Raw genomic sequence first — 11,468 nt, forward strand, 5'->3', positions numbered from 1 at the left:
ATCACTTGGCTTTTTGGGCCTCCATGATGTGCTCCATGCCAGGGACTACCATAGCTCAAAGCCCTCAATTTAGTAGGTGCCTAGAGAATTGTAGCCTCTTGACACGCTATTATTATTTTCAGAGTTAGCTTTACATATATGGAGGTAGGGTAATCTCATTTTATGAAGAACGAATTTTAGATTAGAGTTATGCATGTTATAATCTTGTACATATGTAATTTTAGAGCAATACCACACTATGCTTCCTAGAGACACACATTCATTTACACGTGAGAGTAGAACAAACAGGTATAACAGGAGCTGGAGAGGTAGCCTGGCAGTAAAAGGCACTTGCTACTTTTGCAGATAACTGGAGTTAGGCTCCTAGCACCCACACAGATCCCAACCATATGTAACTCTGGGTTCAGGGAATCCAGGCCCTTCTGGCCTCCAACAAATAGGAAGGCATCTGTATAAAATGCTACAGTGCTTGCAGCAACATGGCTTGGTTCAAAATCTCTTTTATGGAATCTGTGTGTCCCGTACTCATTTTTCTTCTTCTTTACATCCATAGGTGTCTGAAGAATTACCGCTATGTTTGCTACCTCTTTGCTGTGGCACTGGATGGGCTGTGCTATCTGTGTCTCCCAATGCTTCAGAGTTTCCCGCTTCTTGTGCCTTTCTCTTGTACTTTTGGCTACTTTGATGGAGCCTACGTTACCTTGATCCCAGTAGTGACTGCAGAGATAGTAGGGACCACCTCTTTGTCATCAGCACTTGGCGTGGTATACTTCCTTCATGCAGTGCCATACTTGGTGAGCCCACCCATTGCAGGTAAGTGTTCAAAGTCGGCCAGCCACTGTCATCATACTGATGGGGAAGAAGTGAACACATGCTTATGTATACAACTCACATGCCAAAAATGAGAAAAAGCTTATCAAGTGAATTAGGAAAGAGTGAAAGATAATATGAATGCAATAATTACAATAGCATCACAGTCCTGTCCACAATTCTTTATTCTTTTTTCTTTTTTTCTTTTTTAATCTTTTTCCAACCAAGTAAGGATGGTAGCTTTCCTGGAAAGAAAAAGCCCCAAATTAGGGTCTTGCTTCCAGTTCATACTAAGGATAGAAGTAAAAGAATAGACACACAGCCAAACTTTGGGGCAGAACACAGAGAGTCTTACAGAAGAGTTGGGGAATAGAAGGACCTGAAGGGGTCAGGAGCTCCACAAATAGATCAATGAAGCCAACAAATCTGGGCGGCAGAGGAGGTTGCTGCAGAGACTGAGGCACCAACTAAAGACCATGGATGGTTAGGACTCGACCCTCTGCTCAGATGTAGTAGATAGGCAGCACAGTCTCCTTGTGGGTCCCATAATATGGGGCATAAAGACCACTTCTGACATGGACTCTGGCTCCTACATGTCGATCACTTTCCCCTGGTAGTATGGCCTTGCCAGGCCACAGAGGCAGAGGATGCAGACAGCCCAGATGAAACTTGATAGGCTGAGGTCAGATGTTAGGGGAGGGGGGGCTCCCGCTTCATAGGACTAGGAGAAGGAGGGAGGGGGTGTGAGGGAGGGATGGTGAGATCAGGAGGCAACAATGGAGGGGGATACAATCAGGATATAAAGTGAACAAATGAAAAAAAAAAGAAGTAGAGGAATAGAACATTTGTTCCAACTGTAAGTAAGTGGGGGGCATATTCAGAAAGAAGCCTGCTTCCGAATGGCAGCAGCGGGTGGTGAGGTGAAAAGGAGCAGGGATGGTGTGATGGTGCAGTTCTGAGTGCTGGACAGAGGGCGGGGCTCCGCATTCTGTGTTTATCACCTGTATGTGCTGAGTGTTGGTAACACCCAGGTTTTTGTGCAAATGGATAACAACTAAAGTATATTTTAGAAAGTGTGATCTATAGATTTATGTCAGAGGAAATTACGATTCCATTTTAAAGCAAAGTAACTGCTTTGGTCCTACAGAAATCCACACGTCAACCAGACAAGCACAAAACTATCTGCAGGGAGTGTGGATGGTGGGAAACTTTGTAGATTGTGAACTAATTTTTACACTCCATTTTGACGGATTTGAAGTGGGTGAATAGAGAAGCCATATGCTTTCCTGGTGGATTTTTTTTTTGGCATATGAATGAATAATATTTTGAGGAAAAGTTGATAATGCTCCTTGTCAACTACAAGGCAATTGCCTGCCAAAGTACAACTTTACCCCCACTGAATCTCTGAACCTTGTGACTCATCTTTTTCCTATCACACAACATGGTTGTCCTCAAATTTTGTGGCTGGCATAGAAATTGGCATTGATAGGTTGCAATGGCAAGAAAAATAAAAACAAATCTGTGATTATAGGTATATACATTTAAAACGACACACACCACCATGTTCCACATATGATCTTAGTCAAAAGGCCAAGAAGCAATGGCCCAAAGTCCTGATTTTCAAGTGGGATATGAGTGAAATTAGTCTTCCATTGACAAGTGTGTACTGCACTGAAGCCTATCTGGTTCCTTAAAGCAGTGTGTGGGATCAGGGGTCCTACTAGCATTTTGTATGTCCTCTTAGTCCCCTCTATAAATGATACCGACTTCAATAATTTGAATGATATTTAAAGCTACAGACTATGAAATACAAATTTGAATCCTTTTTTTTAAAACCAGATTTCATGGAGTTAATAATCAATACTATTTATTGTGCAATTACCAAATACAGAGAACTATGCTAAGTCCTTCACTTAATAGCAGTTATTAATTTATGTACTTCTCAGTTACTGCATGACATTTGTAGGCCATCTGCTTTTTGTTCAAAGTTATGATGTTCTGTGGTCTGTTATGATTACCCTGAAAAAATGATTAAATTTGCGAGTAGGCAAGTCCAATAATTGAATTTTTAGTTCAGCAATGTGGTTTTGCTTTTGTTGTAGGATGGCTGGTAGACACAACGGGCAGCTATACTGCAGCATTCCTTCTCTGTGGGTTTGCCATGATATTTAGCTCCATACTGCTTGGCTTTGCCAGACTTGTAAAGAGGATGAAGAGAACACAGTTGCCATTCCTGGCCAAAGAATCAGACCCCAAGCTGCAGCTATGGACCAATGGATCAGTGGCCTACTCTGTCGCAAGGGAATTAGACCAAAAAGATGAGGACTCCATAGCTACAGCTGTGTCTGCTGGCAACCTCACGTGACCAGTGTGGCCTTATCCCTGGGACTCTTCAAGGTTGATGGACCCTGAGGCCACCAGATTGCTTACAGTTTGGATGTATTTTCTTTCGACAGAGTATTCCCTCCCAAGAAAATTATTAATACTGTTTTGCTAACATATTTATAAGGGGGGGGATATACCAGTAACAAAGAAATCTGGGGTAGCCTAGAGTTTTCTCATTCAGGATTTGTACTTACTATACAACTTAGCTCCAGTGGGGAGGGCAAGACATAGTTGATAAGGTTAGCTGTAGTTAACGGTAACTGCAATGCAGAGGCTACTGAGAAGCACTTTTGTCATCATAAAGTCTTCATCTCTCTCTCTCTCTCTCTCTCTCTCTCTCTGAGCGGAAGCACTGGGTGCGCTGGAGGAGAGTGATGATGCAGGGGTTGCTTGAGGGCAGAGTGTCTCGATTTTTAGATTGGCAGCGAAGTATTTCAGACTTTTTTTTTGCAAGGCAGTGGTTAATATACAACGTATTGTCTTTTTCTCAGTTTCTCAGCCAATTCGTGCCTCTTCCAGTGGGTAGACCTCACTTTGAGAGTCCAAGCAACCATGAAACGCCATGGTTGGAATGGGTGCTGGAGGGTGGCTGGTAGTAAAATGTTATTAGAAATCATCTTGTTGAAACAAAAAGCACTTTTGTTCAGACCGTGTCCCTGAAACTCACCTCTGTTGTTATTTCCACATACTGACTCTTAATGTGAAACAGCTCGTTCAGTGATGGAGCAGCTGCACTGTGAGATCTTTTCTGAAGTATTCTTAGGACCCCAGAAATCCCACCTTTTCTTCCTTTTTTCTTTCCTTCCTTCCTTTCTTCTTCTCCTTCTCCTTCTCCTTCTCCTTCTCCTTCTCCTTCTCCTTCTCCTTCTCCTTCTTCTTCTTCTTCTTCTTCTTCTTCTTCTTCTTCTTCTTCTTCATAGAGAGTTCTGAATTGAACTGTAGACACATTCCTGTTAGGAATTTTTAAAATGTTGACATTATTCCAATTGAGCAGTAATTGAATTCTTAAGTCAGCAGGTATCTGGTGGGAGTTTTCTTTGCAAGGCAGTCATTAGATTCATTGTTGTCTTGTCCAAAAGAGGGCTTGGAGGTTTTCTTATCACGCAGATGTTCTAAAAAATGGTATTCTGCACTCACCAAGTTCCTTGTTGGATTATAATTATAAATCTGACTCATTGGCTTTTTAAAAGCATCTGTTTGTTCTTAAAAACCTGATTTTCCTGTGACTTTTCTGAATTTTCAGACTGGAGAGGAGGGCAAGGACTAAAAGGAGGAAGGGCAGGGTGGAGCCCCAAGTGTATCTCCAGCTGTTTCAAATCCACAAAATTAAGAGTCCTGAATCCCCAATCATGTCCCATCTGCAAAGAGGGTCAAGTTATGTAATTAAAGGGGGATTTTTAATTGTTCAGGAGGTTAAATACAAGTCACAAGAAACCATTTTGATTGCAAAGGCCATTTAACCTACTGTCCCCAAGAGGCCACAGAGTAGCTTTTGCCAGACATGGTGCTGGGAGAAATAACAAAGCATTAGGGGAAGTCAGAGGATGGCTGAGTCCTTGCTTGAACTGGGGCATGTTTGTGTTACTTTATTGCTTTCATAATGAGACACTGGCTTGATTTGATGGAGAAAATGATGCTGCTTCGTTGTAGCTTTTCACAGAGAAATTTGAATGCTCTGTCTTTACTCAGCCTGGGACTTTAGCTTTGAATCCATTCACTTTGTTATTTGTAATTAAAAAAAATATTTTGGGTATATCTATAAAAATTCAAAGTTACAATGAAATACTCATTTTGGAATAACACTTTACTTTAAGTGTCATTTTTTTATCTTAAAAATGATTTAAAAAATTTAAGTGTTCTTATATATATATTTTCAAAGAATTTACTATAGTAATTTTTGTTTAATGTGATTCTATAATATAATTTCTCTATTGTGTTTTCTCTATAAAAACCTAGAATATTGATCAAAGGTATTAAAACGTATATAAAAAATTTCAGACCCTTTGACTTTATCCATGCAATAAATTTGCACTTCAACTTTGTTGGGGCAACATTTTTACAGAACCAGTAAGAAAGGCTGTAGGTCTTGGAGTTTACAGTTTTGGCATTTATTCAAAGTTTTACTGTTTTTATTTTTCTCCATGTATTTAAACAGTTGGTCCCAAAGCCAAGGGATTTAGGGGAATGGGGCATTTTATGGAATCAAGAGTAAAACTGTAGAGGAATGAGTCTATGCCTTAAATATTTGTTTATTCCAACTGTAAGTTTTACTTTGGAACTTACTGAGTAGGAAAACAAGAACTAATCTAGCTTTTTAGTGTGCCATTCATTCCTTTGCTTAAATGATAATTTTATTAATGGATCAGATCTATTGGCTAATGTTTTCCTAGTACAAAGACAAAATAAAATGGATTTATAGTCATGTGTTTGGACCCTTTTTTTCTTAGATAAGGGACTTGGACAGATTAGAGCGTGGGCCTATCAACTTAAAACATCTATCTAGACCTAAAAACGTCTTATCCGCTAAAAAAACTAAGCTCAATTAAAAAGACTAAACTATCTGGTGTTCAACCTCATCAGAGACTTGAGAAGGAATAAAACTTAATTACCTGAGTAAACCAGAAGTGCAGGTTAGCAGCTTCCAAAATGAAAAAATGACAAAGACTTTGCTGCCTGAACAGTCATCAGAAACTCTTCTATACGTTGGAGCACCATATTCAACCTTCTGGTCCAATATAACTGACAAACATATTTGTGAGGCAGGAACTATTGAGGACTTGATTACCCTGTCTTGCCAGAGTTTGACTGTTGACTCTGCCTGCATCCAAGCTTGCCCATCTTTAGGCAGAACTCTGTCTGCGGGAGAAACAGGAGCATTTTGCCCAATGGCTTGTTTACTAAATTTGAAACCATCTCCATAAGGAGGTTCTTTGATGCTCATCATCTTCTTTGAGGTAAGCTGGGTGTTGTCAGGAGTTAACCTGTCTTATTGTCAAAGAATCTTTAAAATATTGAAAGCATCTTTAAATACCATATTCTGTAGGTCTCTAAGGCTTTTGAAGAACAATTGGTCCAGCATTTCAGACTGTCCCACACAGGACTCCTATTAAGCCTGGAATTTCTCAACATTTAGAAACTTGACCACAAATGTTATTCCTAGCTTGTTTAACCATTTTCCCCCACTTTTATTTGGGCCTCTACAAAGATACTATTTCACTCTAAATCAGCTGGAAGAAACCTTAAGAGAATGACGTCCATTTCCCTTAAGCGGGGGATGGGGGGGGAGGGTGTTGGGTAGGTCTTTGTTTGCTCTCTTGGGCTACAGATGCTTATTTTCATTGGGAGTTGGTTATAAGTTATTATTGGTCTTATTCAGAGGAAAAAAAATGAGGTTGGACTCAGGGATGTCTCTCTTTTCTTTTATTTTTCTTTTGTAGGTATGGAGATAGGGGTTGAAAAGAAAAAAGAGGGGATATAGAAATATATAGAAATGATAGGATAAAAGTAGATTATTGAATCTACCCCTCAACCTAAGGTCTTAATTGTTACTCACAAATAAGGTTATTTTTAATTCATTGGTATAGAATTTTTTTATATAGATGCAAAAATAAGTTTAACTTTGATACATTGGTATAGAATTCAAATTTAAGATTATTCGCCACCACATGTTATGTATATTTCTACTCTGGTAGGAGGTATTGAACCCACACAACTTGATTATAATACCAAGTTTACTTCCAATACTTTGAAAGTGCTATTGCAGGCTGTTTAGGAAAATTAAGCAATACAAGCTAATTGTTAGTTGAACAAATCAGGGTCATGTCAGTTATTAGTCTGTTTTTATCACAAGAATATACATCCAAGGTTTAACAGGTAGATATGATCCTATGGGTAGCTAAGGTAAAATAGTTAGATAAGGTCTACAAAGAATTCTTAACAGACAAGTCTTCCAATAGAGGAATTCGGACACCAACCCAGCCACAATACCTTTCACCTACAAATTGTCCTCCCTACAAGATGTGCAGGGATAAAGATGAACCAGAAATTGAGGGAACGGCCAGCCAATGATGGGTCTAGCTTAAGACCCATGCCATGAAAAGGAGCCCACCCCTGACACTATTAATGATATCCTGCCATACTTGTAAACAGGAACCTAGCATTCTTGACACCAGAGAGGCTTCGCTCAGCAACTGATGGAAACTGATGCAGAGACTCACAGCCAAACATTGGGTAGAGCTTGGGGAATCCTGTGGAAGAGGGGAAGGAAAGATTGAAGGAGCCCCAGGGGTCAAAGACACCACAAGAAAATCTACAGGATCAACTAACTTAGGCCCATGGGGGGGCGGCCACAGAGACTAAACTGCCAAACAGAGAGCATACACTGGACTGACCTATGCGACAGTTGTGCTGCTTGGTCTTCATGTGGGACTCCTAACAGCATAAGCAAGGGCCTTCTCTAACTCTGTTGTCTGCCTACTGGGAATAGACGAGGGAGGGGTGACTGTGGTTAAGATGTAAAATTAATTGATTCATTAATAATTAATTTTTTAAAGTTGGGGCATGCCTGTAATCCCAGCACACTGGCAGGCATAAGCAGGCGAATTTCTGTGAGTTCAAGGCCAGCCTGGTCTCCAAAGTGACTCAAGGACAGCCGAGGCTACACAGAGAAACCTTGTTTCAAAAAAACCAAAAGGAAAAAGTTGGTGAGATTAAACTAACATTTCTCTCTTACCATGGTGCATATATACTGCCAAATCTCTCTCCCGCCCCCTTGGCCTCACCCCCCACCCCCCGCATGATATAAAGGTAACTGCCTGATTGTCAAAGTAAACTAACTTATAAACAGAAGTTTCAAAAGCTCACTTGTGAGAGGGTGGCACACTTTGGGATTAGCAGAGGAAGAATTCATTGTGGGCTGGTGAAACATAAAGCAGATTCTGGGAATTCCAGTGTGGAGCTAGTGAGATAGCAGCCAGCTCTCTTTCTTGCCAGATGAGGCTGGGTATGGAGGAAACCACGGGAGCACATGCTTTGTGTGACAACTCCATGTTCCAGCGGAGCCAAGAGCCATATGACAAATATTCTAGGGAAAGGGTCCACAAAGATGTCTGGAAACCTTGCTGAGACTTGGGGGCTGAGTTTGAAATCTTTAAAGCATAACATTCACCTCTTAGCTGTAAAAAGGAATCAAAGAATTTTCTCTTTAAAGAGCTTCAAAAGCATGGGAACCGGTCTTACCATTGAGATGTTATGCAGCACTGCCACCAGCTGGACGTAGAGAGGCATTGCAGGGCTCCGACTGTACCTAGAAAGGCGGCCTAGCAAGAACACTTGAGTTGTTGCTGTTTCTGGTTCTGCCCCCTACTGTTGACCTATCCTGAGGTTATCCTCGCCCTCTCTCAGTGCTGCTATCCAGCGGCTAAAGATGTATCCAAGAAGTGATTTAACACATCGATCAAGGATCAGGTTTAGAATGTGCGTTGCATAATCTCAAACAGTTGTCAGTATTGAAACTAAATGACAGAGCAGAGTGGGTTTCATGACAATTATGAAATATAAAATAGAGTGCTTAGTATACTATATCAGGTTGGTAACAAATTTAGTGATTGGGTTTTCTTTAGAATGTGTGGTTCCTCTGAAACTGTAGGAAGATGCAATTCGAAGTACAATTACACTAAGAGAAAGTGCCTCATGTCTGTGAGAGATCATCTGTTGAATGACTCAGCAGGATAAACTTGGTTTATACAGAGGTGGGTCTGGAACTGAATATAAGGTGACTAGAGTTAGAAAGGACTGAATAGCTCCGTTGGGGAGAGGGGTCGGGGGGGGGTGAGGTCAGGAGACTCTTCCTTGTTGCAGAAGGGGAATATTAGTCACAGAAATCAGCCCAGGCGGAGAATAATTATGAAAAGATGCAGGGATGAAGTGGAAAGATTGTAAGCGCCAGAGGAGACGGAGGACACTGGGAGAAAAAGGCCCTCTGTATCAACTAGGCAAGGCGCGTGTGAGCTCACAGAGACTGGAGCCCCAAGCACGGGGGCTTACATGGGTCGGCCTGAGGTCCTCTGTGGTGTGTATATTATAGCTATTTGCTTAGTAGTTGTCTGAGACTCCTGACCGTGAGAACGAGTGGGTCTCTGATTCTTGCGCCTGCTCTTAGGACTCTTTTCCGTCTGTTGCGTTGCCTTTTCCAACTTCAATATGATGGTTTTTTACTTCAGCGTATTATTTTTCATTTTGTCCTGTGTGATTGCTGTCCCTCAGAAGCCTGCTCCTTTCTCATAAAAGACAGAAAGGAAGTCAATCCTGGGGTGGGAGCAGTGGTGGGGAGGAGCCAGGAGGAGTAGAGGGGGGTGAGATAGAATTGCAATATATTGTATGAGAAAAGAATCTGTTTTCAGTAAAAGGGGGGGGGGGGGAGGAAATAAAGCCATTTCCTCCTTTTCCCTTCTCCTCCCTCTTTGTTTTCTTCTTTTCTTCCCACTAATGCTGTCTCCCCTTTCCCCACCTTCCTGCAGAATAAGGATGATCGAGTGCTATGTTATAGATTCCTTTGTTTCCTGAGACTTTCTCAATAAAGAGGTCGCACATGCAAATGCCTTGTAAACAGTTTTTAAAGTTTTGTTTGTTTTTATGGTTTGTAGACATTTGTCTCTTATTTGTCTCTTATTTTGGCAGGATTGCTGGGGCTGGTGTGGTATAGCAACAGGAAAGTGTGTGAAGAGAGGTGCGGCCACACTTGAACTAAGAGAATCATTGGAGTCCAGAGCCCCTTCTCCAGAGTCTGTGATTTAGGGGCCGATGTTAAAACTTTGTGGGATGATGTTCGGAGACAGATGGCCCTAGCTACATCCAGTTTCCTGCATCTTGTGCTGCCTAGTTTGATGTCAGCTTGACACAAGCTAGAGTATTCAGAGAGGCGGGAGTGTCGATTGAGAAAATGCCCCCACAATATTCAGCCAAAGGACGTTGTCTTACTTAGTGGCTGGTGGAGGACGGCCTAGTCTATTATAGGTGGTGTCATCCCTGGGCTGGTGATCCTGGGTTCTATAAGGAAGCGAGCAGGCTGAACAAGCCTCGAGGAGCAAGCCAGTAAGCAGCACCCTTCCACGGCCACTGTAGCATGGCCTCCAGGTTCCTGCTCACTGTGAGTTCCCGCCCTCCCTGCTTTTGATGATGAACTGTTTTATGGAGCTGTGAGTGATATAAACCTTTTCCCCCTCAAGTTGCTTTCAGCCATAATGTTTCATCACAGCAACAGTAACCCTAACAAAGACAAGTGCTTGAGGACTCCATTTTCCTCCCTGCCTCCTTTCTTCCCTCTTCCTGATTCCTGTGTTCACCTTTCCCTTCTCTGTTCTGCCTGACAAATAGGAGTTACATGCATGTATCATATTCAACATGATGTGCTGAAACATGCGTATGCCATGGGATGGCTATATTGAGGCATCCCTTTGCTGTCTTGTGTTGCTCTCTACATGGGGTGAGCTGGTGATCAGATGGAGTATGCTTTCTTCTTCATAGGGACAGAAGATGGGATATCCTGGCGACTAACTATTTAGTAACTCTTCAGACTTCCAAAGAAGGGGGCCTCCTTTAGGGTGGTGGTGGGGCTTACTGTAGATCTCTGAATATCAATGTCCAGTTCTTGGAAGGAGAAAACTGACTCCATAAAGTTGTCTTCTGATTAACTGACATGCACTGTAGCACTTGTGACAACACACACATGTACACACACACACACACACACACACAAATACAAACACACCATGAACACAGAGATGCACACTAATAATAGATAAAAAGAACTTTTTTAAAAACTCCACACAATTAACAACATTTGCTGTGGAGGGTGGCAGCAGAGACAGTATTTCTGACATAGAGGCATTTTTGAATAATCATATTAAAATAACAATGACGCATACTTAATTCATTTTCTTTTCAGTATGGAGGCTTTGTTCTCTGCCTTAATCAATAAGTGAGAGTCCTGAACAGATTTTCATAGTAATCAGTGTTGGTGGGAACGGGAGTTAGTGCTTTCAGCTCTATCCCTGGGAATTGTCCAATTCATGACCAATAAGGAGCCATATCACTGGGAGCCCTCACATGAAAGGTTAGGGAGTCCTCTAGCTGCTTCTCTAGCCACTGTCTCGTGTGTAGGTAACGAGCATGCTTATACACTATCACAGCTATAGACATACTGGTAGGTAAGACTACAAAGTGGTGATGCCTTTGCCCCAAATTTAAACATAAATCCATTTCATACAGAAGCA

At 41.6% G+C, this 11,468-nt stretch overlaps 1 protein-coding gene across 4 annotated transcripts in view; it reads left to right on the forward strand.

Annotated features, from left to right (window-relative positions):
• The window catches only part of SLC16A12 (solute carrier family 16 member 12), a 78,281-nt gene extending 72,664 nt beyond the window's left edge, over window positions 1-5,617 (forward strand). For all 4 annotated transcript variants that reach the window (XM_084773452.1, XM_084773451.1, XM_084773453.1 and 1 more), the window contains 2 exons: window positions 554-813; window positions 2,913-5,617. In XM_084773452.1, the coding sequence (XP_084629578.1) occupies window positions 554-813; window positions 2,913-3,175 (523 nt within the window). In that variant the 3' untranslated portion in view covers window positions 3,176-5,617. The remainder of the gene's footprint in view (window positions 1-553; window positions 814-2,912) is intronic.
• Window positions 5,618-11,468: the final 5,851 nt, after the last annotated feature.

This window comes from Acomys minous (genome assembly GCF_964271855.1).
Source record: "Acomys minous genome assembly, chromosome: 2".
NCBI lineage: Eukaryota > Metazoa > Chordata > Mammalia > Rodentia > Muridae > Acomys > Acomys minous.